The 18,623-nt window shown below is 38.5% G+C and overlaps 1 protein-coding gene across 10 annotated transcripts in view; it reads right to left on the bottom strand.

The window, feature by feature from the left end:
* The window catches only part of LOC147019068 (polyhomeotic-like protein 2), a 124,605-nt gene that overhangs the window by 12,965 nt on the left and 93,017 nt on the right, over positions 1-18,623 (bottom strand). For 9 of the 10 annotated variants that reach the window (XM_085899283.1, XM_085899282.1, XM_085899285.1 and 6 more), the window contains 2 exons: positions 2,063-2,282; positions 35-143 (listed from right to left, as the gene is read on the bottom strand). In XM_085899283.1, coding sequence (XP_085755409.1) covers positions 35-143; positions 2,063-2,282 — 329 coding nt within the window. The remainder of the gene's footprint in view (positions 1-34; positions 144-2,062; positions 2,283-18,623) is intronic. The other variant, XM_085899284.1, reaches the window with a different exon arrangement.

The following is an 18,623-nucleotide window of genomic DNA, read 5'->3' as shown; positions in this document are numbered from 1 at the left end:
AATAAATAAATAGCAGTGGACAAAAGAAACAAACCTCTTCGCACAGGCCATGGAACAAAAGCGCTTTGAGCCACCAAAACAGAAGGCATAGTCCATCTTACCGCAAAGCTCACATTGCAACATATCCGCTTGCTCTGCCATCTCTACGGTGAGGCGTGGGTCAGTGGAACAAGGTAGTAGTTGTGAGAGAGGGAAATTGCAAGACGTACAAACAAAGACATTTAATTACACACGGCAAAACACAATACAATATATACCCGGCAGCCATTATCAACATCTGCTCATAATTCATGACAACAAGAATTCTTGCAGATACTTCATATTACTTAACACTAAAGCCAGCCATATGACGAAGATATTTATCTGTGCTAATCTCAAGTTAATTGCCTTGATGTTTCTGGGGCTTCATCCAACAGTCAACTCAGGTTTGTGTCGCAATTGACTGTTTGTCCCAAAACATTGGTCCATGAGCAACTTCAATCGCCCAAATTTCACCACATAAATCAGGGCCGAGAAGCACACGTTCTACGACCAAAGCGAATAACCCACACCTTACCAAACGTTGGATTTGTCCAACTCCAATGCCACATGTGTATCACATGTTATCCAAAATGAAATTTAAAAAGCTTAAGTTGGGAAAAGTCAGTTTGGTAGAACTATCCATTTCTCAACTGTAAAGAAGAAGATGCAAATTCATTACTTTTTTTTTCTATCCAATTTAAAATGCATGAAATGATGGCTTTTTGCCTTTGAATTATATTTGGAAAATTCCTGGAATTCACACCACGATAACTTTGTTACCCCACACACGCTAAGCAAAAAGCAGAGTTAAGCAATTGGTTCATGTCCTTTTGCCTATATGTCTATCTTATCAATTTATGATCAAGGAACAGCTTATTTAAATTGAATGTTATTTTGAACACAAATCAGAATATGAATAGGAAGACTAGTTTGCCATTTTACTGTACCTTGGTTCTGAATTAGTCCTGAACACACATGCATAGAGAAGAGTAAAATAATATTCTTCCTCTGCCTGCCTGGCAGTTAAACAAAATAAATAATAAAATCAATACAAACAAGAAACTTACTGATTTTAAGGATGTCATAAAGGACACAAACACCAGGCACGAAGAACTAATGTGACGTGTGAGATAGGGTGATGTAATAGACACTGGGGAAAATGGCAGTACAATCCAGAATTTATTTATTTATTCACCTTTAAACCTCTTTAAACTGATATTTTTGATTGAATTATATACTTGAACACCAGAACACAAATCGCCTTCATAATACGTCCAAGAACCTCCAGTTTTGCAGTACTTGAACAAGCTCTATAGGGTGGTGTATATAATAGGAGTTGTCAAGCACAGCCCCTGGGAAGTGGGTGTGGCATGTGAATGTGCAGCATCAAGGTGAAGAAGAGGCCGCCGATATGGCTACTACTATGCTGATTGACGCTGCGTTCATGGTGATCAATAACACCTCCATCTCAAACTGTGGCTCAATGTCACAAGACTTCTTGTGATGTTGAATCATAAGACTCCTTCAGTAGCGCTAAACTTCTGTATTTTTTTTTAACTATCTTTAAAATAATTATTTCATTAAAATTGAGGTATATACTTAAACAATGCATGGGGTATCATGTTCCATGAACTCTCGAGGTTTGAGGGTGATCATGCGAATGTGTTATTTACTGATGAATAACCAGTTTCTGGATCGCTTTAATAACTGCTCCTTTTTAAGTACAACTAATTATTTTTCCTTTATTTTGATTCATGTGCATATTTGTAAAGAATAAAATGTTACAAAATTGCTGACCTCATATTTCGAACTTTATACATTGCAAAACTTGCATCCAAAATATGCATGGTACTACCAAAAAAAATTTTTTTTTTCATTGTATGAATATTAATTAGTACGCGTTTTGAAGCCATTTATGCTTGGTGGAAGACGGAAGCCTACACAATGCAAATTTCATTGTAATTGGTACAACAGACAAAATTTGCTCTTAAAAGTACTTAGTATTGGAAAAATTAATAGATCAACAGCCATGTACCATTACCATTTTGTTGCGTGCCGGTGCGAACCAGTTCCTCCATGTCTGTGTCTGAGGAATCAGGGTGACCGGGTAGAGGTCTTCCACCAGATCCTTGAACAACACCCATGGCTCCAGTTCCCTGGGATCCAACTCCTTGTGTAACACCTGGGGCTACAGCTCCCTGAACTTTACCCACAGTACTTGGACGTCCACACTGGCTCACAAGTAGAGATGAGCAACCAATCTAGTGAGGATACAAAGCAATGGGATGGTAGAAAGGTAGAAGAAAAACGGTACAAGTTGTAAGGTTTGCATTTTCAACTTAACACTGCATTGATATTTGTACATCCATATCGGTTAATTGCCGAAGTCCTCCTTTTAGACTTGGACTTGTGTGGGACCCCGTTTGATGTGATGAACAGACCTCAGGCTTCTCAAGGTGACAAGAATTGGTCTCAAGCTCAAAGCTGTGTTCAAACAGACAATTCGCAATATAGTATGGAAGCTGTTCCTCAAAAAGTGACTTTTCGGCCGACAGTACTTATTTGGTTTGTTGGTACCAATGTTTAGGGGAATATGTCAGCATTAAGAATTGACCTGATGTGGAGGTAAAATCTATTGCCAAAGTAGTCAAAATGGCGATCCAAGATGGCTGCCGCCACCATTATTGAAAATCATACTTTTATAAATTACTTGGCACTAGAGTAAGATAATTTCAGTGTCTATAACCACTAAATCAGGGGTAAGCTATCCAATGGTCATGTTTGCATGCTAAACTGGGTGACGGTCAGCCATATTTTCAAGATGGCCACCCCCGCATTTGATAAAAATGCTAATTTTTATGATTATTGGCCTATATAATGATGCTGGAACATAATTTCTGAGGTGACTCCCATAAAATCAAGTTCAGTGATTCAAATAACCATGTAAAGGCATTTGCAAATGCAATAGGTAATTTGGTTTTGGGGTTGGACCCCCCTGGGGGCAGAAATGGCCCATGCCACCATTACTAAAAAATACATTTTTGCTCATATCTCAGTACTCGAGTGTCATAGCATGATAATTCTTGTGGCTATACCCACTATATCTGGGGAAAGATATCCTATGGTCATGTTTGTGTAATGAAATGGGCAATAGGTGGCCATATTTCCAAGATGGCTGCCACCGCCTTTGAAAAAATGGCAATTTTATGATAATATACCTATGTAATGATGCTGAAACAAATTTTCTGAGACCGTTACTACAATATTAGGCTCAACGATTCAAAAACCCATTTAGTGACATTTGCAATATGATAGGGTGTTTGGATTTAGGGTTAAACTCTCTAGGTGGTCAAAAATGACCTATTCCACCATTATAAAAAAAAACAAAAAAAAAAAATAAAAAACTTGCTCATATCTTGGTACTCAAGTGTAATAACTTAGTAATCCTTTAATTGAGGCCGTACGCACTTAATCTTGGGTATGTTATTAAATGGTGATCATTGTAGATTTAGAGGTGCAACCAGTTATCATAAAAACACGTTAATGCTTATTTTGGCACATTTTGAGAATTATATCAGAGAAACCAAACACAAAGTCATTTATATTAACTCAAATATAATTTTATTACTTATTATATTCATCACCGTGACGGAGGTGGAATGACATGATTGGCATGGTATTGCAAATAGTGATATCATACATGAAACAAATTCCAATAGTTAATAGGTAATCAGTATAGTCCATATGCTAAGAGAATTCTATTTATTGCATAGCATTGCATCTACTCTTAATGAAAATATGTATGGATATTTGGCTATATATTATTGTAGAGAAATTCCGATCCTGGTATCCGATACGAGATTTCATGCATTTTAGAAAGAGTGTTCTGAATATCCATTTATGCGAAAAACGATAACAGCAAATTGTTGCAAAACTCTTGATTTCTTGAAGCAGCAGAGGTTTGTCAAATCTCCAGATTATGTCACGCATGAACAATTAATCACAATTTTATCAACCAACATCAGTGATAGATGAACTAGTTATTTGATAAACCAAATTGATCAATTGAATGCATATAACTTTGGAAATATTAGCTAGACAGAATTATATAGGGCAGGATTTTCTGAATGGAACTTCAAATTCAGATACCCATATGCAGAAATCATATGGAACCCTAAAACTGATAGTGTCAATGACGCAAAACAATATTGACATGCAAGTGTTTGTCAAGCTACTTTGTCTCTGTCTCAGTCACTCAGTTCTGACAAGTCATCATCTGAAGCATCATCATTGTCTACCACTGCTGAGAATTTGTTTTGGCAAGAATTACCACCTTCACATTTGCAGGCCTGAGTGCAGGCAGGCTGCTGCTTTAAACACGAACATCTGCCCTGGCAGGCTGATTTTTCTGGGTCGCACAGACATCTTCTCAATTCAGTCAATGCCATTGGTGCCGACTCCTGGGTCATCAGCACTGGTTCAATGTAGCCATCATAATCTGTGCTCCACCCAAAACCAATTGGTGAAGGCATGATAGCCTTTGCAACGACAGCCTTTCGCCAAACATATGTTTGATAACATGCTCACATGGCATGCTGCCTGAGTGAATCAGCTTTCGGGGGCAGGGCTTCAGTCTTGGTTTGCTTCTTGCAGAAGAGTTGATATCTTAACTTATTAATTTCAGTGACTCTGGTCGTTGGATCATACATGGCAATGGTCAACAATTCTACACAGTGGAATGCATCATCTGATAGGCTTGGCTCTGATCCAACCTGAGCTATCCCTTCAAACAGTTCTGGGCATTTTTTGATTAATTTCCATGGTATTGTTTTGCCTCTTCCTGATAGGGCACTTGTGGAGTCACATCCTGTCAGGGCATGGAAAGCTGGCAACTGCTGACAGGCAAGTGGACCAATTTCCTGTGCTATCGAATGCAGAGGAATAAATCTTACACGATCGTTCACACCGGTCCGAAACCAAACTTCTTTGGCAGTTAATGAAGCAACATGAGAAATACAAATGACTGCAACATCGTGTCAGGTGATGCAATGACGATTCGCTGTACTGCTGTTCGGCTTGCATGCAGAATCAGCCTTGTTTCAGCTTCTTCGTGTGATGCAGATAAATCTGGCCTATCTATAACACCATCCTGGGTAATCTGGCGAGCAAGAAGGCGATCTTTGAATCCACCCGAGACGATAATAGTGTCCTTCCCGTAGTTTTTTGTCCAGCATGACAGCACCAGTCCTCACTGATGAATGCCGCTAATTGTGCTTTGTTTGAGCCATCTTGCAGAAATTTGTTGAGTTGCTTGGGAATTGGCTTGGATATAACAATCTTCATCCCTTGGACTTGCTGATGCCTAGTTCTTTTGCCGGCTTAATGGAATGCTCCTCATCATATATATCGAAGACTACATCAACCTGATTGCACATGCCATCCCTTATTGGTTTCAGTGCAGAATGTAGCATGGTATCAGAGAGGTCTTTAAAGGTTTTTGCGTCACACTTCTTGATCATCTGAAGAAGTGCCATGGCATCAATAAGCCAGCTACAACTGCTTGGTGAACATGGTGGCAGAACATCCAGCATTTTGCAATTAGTCTCAAGCTGATGCAGTAGCTGAGCCTTGACTGTTTTCAGCAAGGAACCATCCATTCTTGCAAGGGACTGTGGAATGCTCGACAGCTCATAAGAAAGCATCTCCTGTATGTCAACGCTTCTACCCTTTGCAACAATAAATATTCGGGCAAACAGATTCAGTTCTAATATGACAGTCTTGGCCTTTCCATTTTTATCAACTACTTGCTTTCTTTTAAATGTCTGGAGGTTGTTTTTTGTCATTCTTATCAATGACAGCCTATCAGTCAAATGGAGGCTGCCAAAATCTTCTGCTTGCACTCCTGCGCGAGAAATTACACGTATACGAAGTATAATTCCTCACGCAGGAGTGTAAGCTTTAGATAAACTATTTCATTTTTAGAGAACAGGGATGTTTGGATCCTCAAATGTAAACATTTTTTGAAGCGCATGTTTGTTTATCATTTTTCAGCTTTGTAATTTTGTAAACAAGTTTAATATAGTTTTTGAATAATTCTGGTTATTTTTCCTTTTATGTACGTATATCGAGAATTTTTTTTTAATCTAAAATTGGATAAAAAACATCTTACCAAATCTTAAACATAAATTACCAAAACATGTATACTATGCTGAAATGAAGGTGAAAACAGTACATAAGTCAACAAATTTTGTTCAATAAAAAGAACAGATTTTCAACATTGATGCCCAAACATTCATTACTAATAACTAATCATATTTGGTGAGTCGAGTTAGGCTCAAATCTTGGAGAGTAAGATCCAACCAATATATAGGTCAGAACACCAACAGTCTTTTCAAGCTTGAATTTCATAAACTGTTGAACATAAAATATAAAATCTACAGCAAGGCTGTAATTATATGGTTCAAAGTTTAACTTTTCAACCTTGCTTACATGTTTCAAGTATTTTTATTTGTACATTAGTTTAAAAATGTAAGAAAAGTTACTGATTGCATTGATTGTAGCAATCTTGAAAAAAAACGATGCCAGTTGCACTTCTGAATCAATTAATCATCATCATCATTGAACAGTTTGCCCCCAGATATAGTAGGTATAGCCACAAGAATTAACATGCTATGACACTCGAGTACCGAGATATGAGCAAAAATGTATTTTTCAGTAATGGCGGCATGGGCCATTTCTGCCCCCCCCCCAGGGGGGTCCAACCCCAAAACCAAATTACCTATTGCATTTGCAAATGCCTTTACATGGTTATTTGAATCACTGAACCTGATTTTATGGGAGTCACCTCAGAAATTATGTTCCAGCATCATTATGTAGGCCAATAATCATAAAAATTAGCATTTTGATCAAATGCGGAGTGGCCATCTTGAAAATATGGCCGCCCGTCGCCCAATATGGCATGCATGCATGACCATTGGATAGCTTACCCCTGATTTAGTGGGTATAGACACTGAAATTATCTTCCTATCTTACTCTAGTGCCGAGTAATTTATAAAAGAATGATTTTCGATAATGGTGGCGGTGGCCATCTTGGATCACCATTTTGACCACTTTGACAATAGATTTGACTTCCACATCAGGTCAATTCATAATGCTGACATATTTCCCTAAACATTGGTACCAACACACCAAATAAGTACTCTTGGCCGACGAACTCGAAAACTAGCAGCCTTTTGAGGAACAGCTACCAGACTAATAGCCTTGCCTGCACAATTCCCAATCATTTTGATCTGTAGTAACGTTTTGGGGTTCACGTGAAAATACTTAATGCAGGTTAAGTGTCAGGAAGTGAACAAATTGGCATCATAAGAAGGCATTATGGCAAATCATAAAATAGCTGCGGCCACAAGAATCATTGCAGACAGCAGCTTAGATGAGAGTCAAGCAGGACAAAATGCTTAGGCCATGTTCACAGACTTAATCTATGTTACCATTACCCAAACAAATCAATAGCCCACCGTTCTGACATACAAACTTGCTTTCACAGATACCCCAATTCTCAAAATTTGGATGTACTCTGGAATAACCCTTCTGTATTAACACATCTCATGTACAAGACTTGAATGAAAGATGACTCTTCAAGTCCAATGCAAAAATGTTTCAGCTATTTATGTACAAAACATTTCCATTTACCATGGCATTATTCCTCCTTCAGCATAAACGAATGCCACACTATTGCCTCCATTGAAAGGTGGGCCGAGGTTGTTAGTTTGACTCAAAAGGGGAACCAAACACCTTACAGCTGGAGCACATCACCCAATTTGAGATGCCAAGCCACTTGGCGACACTAAATCAGGCAGTGCACAGTGTCTTAAGAGAAGCTTCCAGGACCACAACAAAACAAGAAAATCAGGAACAGCACAACAAAACGAGAGCAAATGGATAATGTTTGATTTCTACAACACACTGAGAATATATAAAAATTTAAAAAGCTTGCAGCTGCAGGGATCATGTGGTAAACATCGTTTGCATGTTTGGACTTTTGCTTGCGTGCTATGATGCGAGGGTGTGTTGAAAAGTAATGCCTCTAATCCTTTTTCTCCAAAACAGGTAAAGATATTCGAATGAAAAAGCACAGTCCGCACATTAGCTCTACCTGACACTGGGTGTAGTTTTGTGATTCTGACACTTGATGTCTCAGTGCTATGTCAGTCAAGGTGTCAGAGGGCAGCACAATGTTGTCAGTGCTGTGAAGTGCTGGAGATGAGCGTTTTGTGCACCATTATGATTCTAAAAGTAAGAAACAGTCAACGGAGTACCGCCACAAAGGATCAGCAGCCCCGACTTGGCGACATCAGATTTTCATCTCTTCCCCAAACTTAAGGAACACCTTCGTGGAGAACATGTTTCTTCCGAAGATATTAAGGACGCTGCGAAGTGCTGGTTAAGTCAACAGGATGTATGTTTCAATTGAGACATCATCACGACACCACTTGAACATTGGCAGAATTGTGTGCACCGCAAATGTGATTATGTTGATATAAGGGTCACTCCGTGTCAAATCAACAAATGCCTCCAGGTTGACCACCTCGGATTTTTGTAATTTTTTTTTTTTGCAGGTTGGGCAAATATTGAACAGAAAAAATGTGAAATATTAGTTCTGTATTCCAAGGAGTTTTTGAGATATGACCCCAAGAGCATGTCAAGGTTGGTTGAAGAAAAACGGCCCCCTAATTATCCTTCAATTTCAGCAACTCATTTCTTGGCATCTGTTGGAGATAAAGCAATGAATTTTTTTTTCCTAATGCAACTTTTATGGTATTTTAAAGAAAAAATAAAGCCAGATACATTGCAGAAAAAATGAGGCCTGCAGCCACCCTCAAAAATGGTAAAAATCAAAATAGCACGACTGAAATGGGCAACTTTGACCCATGTTAAAGTACCTTTCATTTATTGTCACCCATGTAATTTTTTGTGCGAAAAAATATACTAAAATGTCTACCAAAATAAGAATTACCAGGTGTCTACTGCATTTATTTTATATTTTAGGCCCTTTCAAAAAGGGAAAAATATGAAATTTCATGATTTTGAGGTCAAAAAAAATCACATGTGGCCTACCTTCAAAATATATGTTCTTGGTATCAAATGAAAGCTCCTTTCATGAACTATAACTGTACCAAATCTCATTAGTTTTATAGCAATCCTTCATGTCCAACCAACCCCATCAATAAAGCCTCAAAACGAATTTTCCTGAATTAATAATGTTCAATAAAATCCATTTTATTTATATAATTCTCGAATAATAATATCATTTTTCTGCTCACTTGAAGATTCTACACTTATGTTTTAGTACATGCAGTTTCATATTCATCATTAATGCCTCCAGCAGTAAAAACAATAATGCATGGTGAAAGAATGTCCATTTGAATTGTGTAGACTTTCAAACTCAAAATGTGACATGTTTACATTTTAGCGCTTTAATCATGTTAATATAAATTATTTACATTTTGAGTTACCTAATGCTCAAACTTCTCCTTTATGAGCTGAACATCTGAAGGATCTATTTCATACTGTCTTCCAGAACCTGTGGTACATGGGGGTTCTATGAGACACAGGATGTGACTAACTGGAACCCAGCAAAGGTCCTCTCTTGTAGGCCAGTGAAAGTATTTATTTGGTCCATGGGGGTGCATAAATGTTATAAGTGCATCTTCATGTTCATAAGATGCGTCTTGGATGTTCCCGATCCACCATTTGCCATCATATAGGCAACCCACATATTTGCCAGGTTCACAGCTGTCGAGTTCTCGAGTGGTAGTGGCTTGCACTTGTTCAGATTCTGAAGTTTGTGGTGTAGAATTATGTCCCACTTCAAAGAAACAGTCATCTCCTGAAACTCTCATGATTTTAAGCACCATGGACGACACAGGAATAAAGCAATGATGACCTCTTGTGTGCCTGGCACTTTTACTGCATTTGCAAACCGCTCTTCCTGGGGAAGCCTATGATACTAAACATCTTCCTTGGGTACAAATTTTTTTTTTACTCCACGTATACAATCACATCCCCATTCATAGAGCTGTCTAGGGGTAAGGATTTGGCCAGAACAAGTAGCCTGAAGGCTTGCTTTGGCCGCTTCATGTTTAATGGTCCCTCCAATGCCGTCACAGGCATTTTTCCCATGTGACGTGGCGAAAAAATACCATTCTGCTTCGATGCCATAGTCTTCTTTATGATGTAACAGATTAGAGAAGTTTTTTAAATTCTTATATTGAGACGCTGCACCATCAGAGAAATAAAACAGCTTGGACAGATCTGGACAAACATCAGATTTCACATTTGGGATTACAACATTCAGGAATGAATGTACAGCAATGGTGTTGTGTTTGAAACAATCACTAACTAGAACTACGTTGTTGATGGCACACCATCGCATATTCCCGCGCGCACTGCTTTGTCCCATTAACGCTAGGTGAAATTTTATCTTGCAAAATGGATTGACTATTCTTTTCTATTTGATGTGCTTTATGACCAAAGACTTACTGTGTTTACTAAATCAGAAGTCATTGCAAGCATGTCAACATTTCATGAAACATTAATTTAACACTGTCCAGCAATATAGAACTGTGCATCAATTTAATCATAGGAATGAACTGTGTATAATATTAATTATAATTATTCATAATCAATTAGATAAATACAGTAAATCCTGTGACTGTTTGTCACTCATGGGGGCCACATAAGTAAGTTCTTTATAAAAGAATTTACCATGTACAATGGCAAATACACATAAAAAAAATTCAGCCCCCATGACCCCACCCCCTCTGGCCCGGCCCCTCGGGGTCATATCAAAAATCCGAGTGTTGTGCACTTCCCCATACATATATCTACCATGTCCCAAAGTTTCAATTTCCTATCTCAAACGGTGGAGGAGGAGTTATTTTGACCCCCTATCTGCTAAGCACCCCCTACCCCCCCAAGCACCCTCTGATCATCATGTGTTTAAAAAAATATGTTGATAAATGTATAACTCATGAATATATTTGATTTTAAAAGCTATAAGACAATTTTTTTTATCGACCCCCATGACCCCAACCCCTCTGGCCCGGCCCTGAGGGGTCATATCAAAAATCCGAAAGTGTTGTGCACTTCGCCATACATATATACTATACTAAAAAAAATAGAATATGTTTGTACGTATGTGTGTTTGTTTGTGTGTTTGTTCGTCCTTGATAGGCGGCCGAACCGTTGGATGGAATGAGATGAAAATTGGCATGAGTGATCCTTGGGACGTGAGAACGGACATGGGGGCGGGGGGGGGGGTCAAGTTCAAGGTCAAAGGTCACGGGGTCAAGGGTTCAAGGTCACCGGGTAACTTCAATTTCATCCGATCGAGACGGGACCAACGCCATTCGACAGATAATTAAAATTAAATGACAGTTGATTGACGACATTCACTTCCGACTTCCGGTTTTCGAGTTATGACGTCATAAATTGACTAAAACGTCAATTTTTCACGTTTGTTTGTCCTTTATAGAAGGCCAAACCATTGGATAGAATGAGATGAAACTTGGCATATGTGATCCTTGGGAACAGACATAAGGGGATCAAGGTCAAGGTCAAGGACAAAGGTCACGGGGTCAAGGTCACCGGATAACATCAATTTCTCAATTTCATCCGATCGAGACGGGACCAACGCCATTCAACAGATAACTGTACCCCACATGGGCGGGTACTTTGCTCGTATCTACTATGTCCCAAAGTTTCAAGTTTCTATTGCAAATGGTGTAGGAGTTACAGGGTAAGAGACGGATGTACGGACGGACATACGGACCTCAAGGTGCCCGCAAGGCGACCGCAGGGGGGCCATAAGGCGAACGTGCGGCCAGACGGACGGTAATGAGTGGGTTCATTTTTTTTTTTTTTACCAGTTTTTTTTTCGGCTTGTCGAATTGCTACGGCGAACGTAGAAATGAAAAAAGTTGTAACTCCGCATTATAATTCCACGGCGACCCCTAGGGCCTGTAAAAGATAGCCAAATGGTGAAGGGCCACCCTGAGGCCACCGCAGAAACTCTGCGGCCGCCGCACGTTTCTATCAATTCAGAGGGCGTACGGCCGCCGTATCCTCGCCGTAGAGCAAATGTGACTTATGCCTCAATCATTAGCTTCATGTTTTGATGAATAATGCACACACATACAGAATGTGTACCTCAACATCCTGCTGTAATGCAGTGCTTAATACGCAACTGACAGATTTTGAGATGCCAATTTTGTCTTCTGGATTACTTTTTTTTAATTCAAGATACAATTCATTTAGGTTCATGAGAACCAGTCTCTTTTGTTTGTGCACCCTCTTGCCATCTTCTTTGACTGATACGTAATCTTTAGCACCTGGTAGAATTCTTGAAGTTTCATCAATTTCATAGAAATCCTTAACTTTTTAAATTGTATTTGGGCTAAGTGACTTTCCTGATTTAGGCATAGGTTCAGCCAAGATTCCCTTTTCATTTTTCAATGCTCTTGCTTGACGTACCATGTATTTTGTAACTTGAAATTCATCTGCTGAGTTTTCAATACTCCAACTTCATGGTGCCACTGTTAACAGTTGTATGCATCTCTTTCTTGATGATACCTTTAGTTTGTCCTTTACCTGAATGATCAGCTCATCCATGTCACAGCATTTGGCACAAAGACTTGATTGTGGTTTTGGTGAAATACCTTTTGCAGGTACTCCTAATGCATGTGGAATTTTCTTAGAAGCTGCTGTCTGAATTTTCTCAAGCTTTCTCTTTCCATAAGAAATTGCATCCCTTTTACTTATTTGTGTGCATTTCAATGGAGATACACCCATTTCAGTAACTGTAGAGTTTAGTTCAGTTTGTTCATCAACTAATGACATAAACTTGTCATCATCATTATCATCTGCATTATCAACTGTACATGGGACTTCTACAAACTTCTTGAAACAATTATAGCAGAGTTTCTGCCCTGGTTTAATAGGCTTTTCTCTGGGATGAATTTTTCTGTTGATTTTTTCTGCCTCAGATAATGTCAGAGTCTTCAAATGTTTCAATATTGGCTTGGTGTGAATTTTATGAGGATCTTGACATGTTCTTTGCCAATGTGCATACTTGGTTATGTAAACCTGTTCATGATAAAGACAGATTGTTCCAACATTCTTGTCAACTGGGTGGCCAATCCTTGACTGAAGGAGATTAACATCTTCAGTGTCCAGTTCCACTATTTTCTTCAATGCGTGCAACCTGCATTGCAAGAAAAATTCAGGAGTGAATAAAATGAAATGTTTATATACTAGTTGTGTCATACACATTTCCCATGCTGCATTAACAGATTCTCAATGTTTTAAGAATCAAGTAATGTAATATGGTCTTATGGCCTGGCCATACTGATGTCTGCGATGCGCTGCGATGCGCTGCGCTGCATTTTTTTCCATGCTAAACAACACCAGTGCGTTAAATCTATTTATAGCACACAGTACAAAACACCTTACAAAAAACGCAGCGCAACACAATGCAATGTCAGTGTGGCCAGGCCATTAGTCAAAATAACTTAATTTCCACTTGAAAGCTTCAAAGTTGATCCCTTCAAATGACCGTTACATCACATATTACTGAAGTTATTCAGGCACTGATAATATTGTGCAAGTTTTGTTTAGAATCCAATGACATCAAAGTAATGCACACATTAGCTCAACTACTGATTCATAAAATAAAGACAGTATAATTTAGAAAGAATCAGACATGCATTTGAAAATTGCCCTTTGGATGCATTTATTGTATGAGTAAAAACGATAAAAACCTCACCTGCAATAGGTTGTTTTATGACATTCTGTTTCTTCTTGAAGAACAGAACCAACAGTACAAGATTTTAATTGTTTTCTGCAGACCAGGTCCATCTTGTTAGTGTGCTTCTAAATTACAACTTTCAGAAACTTTTGCACACCACCCCAAGTTTAAAAATAAGCCATCCCTAGAACTAGGCGATGCTAAAAATAGATCCTGAGTCAGCTTCAGATTAAAGACTCTAGTACTTTAATTCTTTATGCTTAAAGGTGAAACATTATTGTTCAATGTTAAAAGTTTTTAAATATTAAAGCAAACAAACAAAACCATTTACTCTGGAAGTGTATTTTTACTTATTAGCATTACCGGGTACTTACAGATGGGTCAATTATTATCACCATGTTGGAGATGTGTAATGAAAAAAAAATCACCTTAATAGACATGTGAGAATTGGTTTGTGCATTGATATTTTGGTATTTAATGCCTGCAAATTTTTATTTTTAATTTGAGATTTAATTTAATTTAATCTGTGAGACAGAAATTAAATGACTTAACAGCTCACAAATGACATTGCCAATAATGAGTCAAATTCGTTTTGGGGCTTTATTGATGGGGTTGGTAGGACATGAAGGATTGCTATAAAACTAATGAGATTTGGTACAGTTATAGTACATGAAAGGAGCTTTCATTTGATACCAAGCACGTATATTTTGAAGGTAGGACACATGTGATTTTTTGGACCTGAAAATCATGAAATTTCATATTTTTCCCTTTTTGAAAGGGCCTAAAATATTTTTTTTTTAAATGCAGACACCTGGTAATTCATATTTTGGTAGATATTTTAGTATATTTTTCACACAAAAAAATTACATGGGTGACAATAAATGAAAGGTACTTTAACATGGGTCAAAGTTGCCCGTTTCAGTCGTGCTATTTTGATTTTTACCATTTTTGAAGGGTGGCTGCAGGCCTCATTTTTCTGCAATGTATCCGGCTTTATTTTTTCTTTAAAATACCATAAAAGTTGCATTAGGGGAAAAAAAAAGTCATTGCTTTATCTCAAACAGATGCCAAGAAATGGGTTGCTGAAATTGAAGGATAATTCGGGGGTCGTTTTTCTTCAACCAACCTTGACACGCTCTTGGGGTAATATCTCAAAAACTCCTTGGAATACAGAATTTGACATTTTTGACAACAATTTGACATGTTTTCTGTTCAATATTTGACCAACCCACACAAAAAAAAAAAAATCAAGAAAATCTGAGATGGTCGACCTGGAACTTTTCTGAAAATTTGTTGATTTGACACGGAATGACCTATAAAAATATGCACCAAGCGAAAAGAGATTGATGTTGGTATCTGTCGTCGTTTCATTCAAATATCTTTTCCTTTAGAGAGAAAGAATAGGAGGCACTACTTTTCAACACATGCTCACATATTTCAGTATTCTGCCAGTGGTTCTCCAGGATAGAAATCACTTGCTTTCACTCAGCACTATGTTGAAGCATTATGTAGTATTAAGAACAAACTTACATTCTACACATTTCCGTACTTGCTTGACAATTCATGCAAGTGTGTGTTATAGAGGAAGCAAAAAGTGGCTATGAAAGGGAGGATGCAAGTAGTGAGGTACCTCAGGGATCAGTACTCGGGCCATTACTATTCATTATTTACATCAATGGTTTGGATAATGGGGTAAAGAGTAAGCTTTCCAAATTTGCAAATGACACAAAGCTTGGAGGTGAGGTGGATAGCAGAGAGGGTGGTGATCAGATTCAGGAAAGTATTGATACTTGTATAGATTGGGCAAAAGATTAGAAGATGGAATTTAACCTGAGCAAGTGTAAGGTGTTGGGGATGTGGAAGAACAATGAAAATAGATGACAGGATGCAAGGGGTAATTTTGGAGCATGTCATACAGGAGGATCTGGGAGTGGTAATATATATGGGAGGTAAGCAGGCAGCACAGTGCCAGGCAGCTGTGGGTAAAGTTAATAGGGTTTTAGGTTGTATTCGGAGGGGCATCATTTATAAATCAAAAGAGGTGGTGTTAACATTGTACAGGAATTTAGTGAGGACCACATCAAGAATATTGTGTTCAGTTTTGGTCACCACAACTTGGGAAGGACATAGATTCCACAGAGAGGGTTCAGCGCAGGGCAACTAGATAGATTCTGGACCTAGCTAGACTTAGCTATGAGAAGCGGCTGAAGGAGACAGGGCTTTATACACTAGAAAAGAGGAGGTTACGAGGAGATATGATAGAGATGTTTAAAATAATGAAAGGTATAGATAAAATAAGTGCAGATGAATTGTTCAACAGAGTGGACAGGGATAGGCTTTGGCCCCTGGTCCTGAGAGTAAAGAAGAGGAGAGTTGAGATGGCAGTAAGGTTGGGGTCTTTTACTCAGAGTAGTTAATGCATGGAATGGCATCCCTGGAAAGGTAGTGGCAGCAGAAACAGTAGATAAGTTTAAATTAGAATTAGATAGGTACATAGAAGTTATGGAGATAGAGGGGTTGGGATGTTGGCAGAACTTTTCGGTGGCTTGAGCATTTATGGGTCATTGTGTGCATGTGTACAGAGTGCTGTTGGTGGGGGTCTCATCAAAGGGTGTTGTGTGGTTGATGTTGTGTGTTTTTTCACCAAGCCATGCCCCCTCCCCTGAGGAGAAAAAATAGAAAAATTTAATAAAAAATAAAATAAAATAAAAAAGAAAAATACATAAATAAATAAATACAAATACAAACAAAAAGACTATTTAAAAAAAAAAATTGCATTTTTTTTCCTTGGATCTTGTGTTGATAAATTAGTGTAATTTTGATGTCGTGCGGGCATGATGGGCTGAATGGGCCTCCACCTGTCTGATTTCCTTGTATATTGTTAAATAGCAGAGGTTCCTGGCCTTTCCTGGTCTATTTTTTTTTTGATGAAACTTTTTTTTTTTTTTTGATCGTCAATTCATAAATGATGAATAATAATGAAACTGATCATTACTGAAACAGCTGTGTGAAATCCATGCCAATTCAACCACATGATGCACCTCTTACCCAAATTGACCTGTGAAGTGAGAACACATCCTGTTTTGATCATCATCATGTCAGAACAGGTGGCACTTCACATGAACACACTAACACTGGTAAATATTACTTCCAATACTGCCATTTACAATTTGAAGACTAATGACTTCTTATGAAATCCACTGCCTTATTTTGGAAAGGCTTCCACTTTCCAGGGAAAAAACAAAACAAAAACACCAGTACTGATGACCAAAAGCCATTGGATAAGTGATGGGGAACAGAGAGCAGAAGCCTGAGCATTGCAAAGCAGGAATTTGGAGCTGAAATTAAAATTGACTACAGTGAAGTCAATGGTGCACCATTGCAAATCCCCATGCTATCCACCTAAAGCAAGTTTGAAAGATGGCATAAAATTATACCAGAATTGGCCCAATATCAAATTTTGAGTTGAAAATGTTTTTCTCCATTTTTACTAATGTGATGCGAAGTCCCCACCCCCTGGGGCATGAACCAGGGGTCAAATAAAAAAAAATGAAAAAAATAATAAAATGAAAAAGAACCTTCCATATTTCGTGCATCCCCCAATGTTGATTGCAAGTACAAAGTTTCATTTATAAATATTTTAAAATGTGCCTGTAATTGCAATTTTGGTATCTGACCTTTTAACCCCGTCCCAGCAGGCAGGGCTAAAAATGATGCTGCCCTTGCCCCTTTTTGCCATGTTGTGACCATGACTACCAAGTGTGGTGAATTTCTGCACAAACATTTAGGAGGCAATAGTATGAGACAGACAGACAGACAGACAGAGCCAATTACAATATCCCACTGTTTTTTTTTTTCAAAAATTGTGAGGATAAAAAAAAACAACAACAAACCTGAAGTTGAAGCATTGTTTCCGATGAGGAAAATGACTACAGCTTTGAAGCAAAAGGTTACAAGCATTACCTGAAGGGTAGCTAGAGTAGGAGAGTGAAGAGATAAAGAACTGAATGGTAGTGAATCAAATAAAGGCTCGGGACATTAAAGCTGATCGTAGATAAACATTCTTTAGTGGTATGAGTAATATATTTACATCATTATATTCATAATTTTTTTCGGGACCAAATGGTCTTAAAATCAGGGATGCTCAACAAGTAGTGATTGATGAGTCAAACAGCAGAAGCAGTAAGACCTGCAATGTGGCCCTGAACCCAATTGCAGTGCAGTGAAGGAAGCAACGCACCCCATGAGAACGATGCAGCAATGATGCAGGAAGCATCAGGAAGTACAGCGTCGGAGTTGCAGACAGTAGGAAGCGGCGAGGCATGCGTGCAGAAAGCAGGCATAGATTGAAAAGAGGGAGAGGTAGGGGGGTAGGAAGAGTGGATGTAAATGAGGCTGTTAGCTTGGCAATGAGTCAGAAATCCTGAGCAACCACCAACAATGACAATGACAAAGAAATAGTTTTAATTAAAAATATGTTGATTGGGTTAAACAAATTGACAATTGTTGATTTCTCCTGAAAAATACGGCAAATACGACCATGATATAGTAGTACCAATTTCCAAGAGGAAGGCACAGAAAAAAAAAAAAAAACTAAATACCCGTGGCCAGTCCCGTGTTCCCCCGAGTGAATGTATAAGGTGTATTTGTTAAGTCAACATGGTACTGGGGGCATGTTGTTTATTACCCCACGTGCACGAAGCAAAAAACGCAGTTGAGCAGTTGGTTCCAGGGCTGGTGCAAGGGCGTTAGGTGCCTGAAGCAAACTTTCAGCGTTATGCCCCTCCCTTCCCCC

Source organism: Eptatretus burgeri, chromosome 10 (assembly GCF_056783735.1).
Source record: "Eptatretus burgeri isolate ZD-2024b chromosome 10, Ebu_testis_v1, whole genome shotgun sequence".
NCBI lineage: Eukaryota > Metazoa > Chordata > Myxini > Myxiniformes > Myxinidae > Eptatretus > Eptatretus burgeri.
The sequence above is the reverse complement of the archived record's forward strand: the minus strand, read 5'-3'. Positions and strand labels throughout refer to the sequence as shown.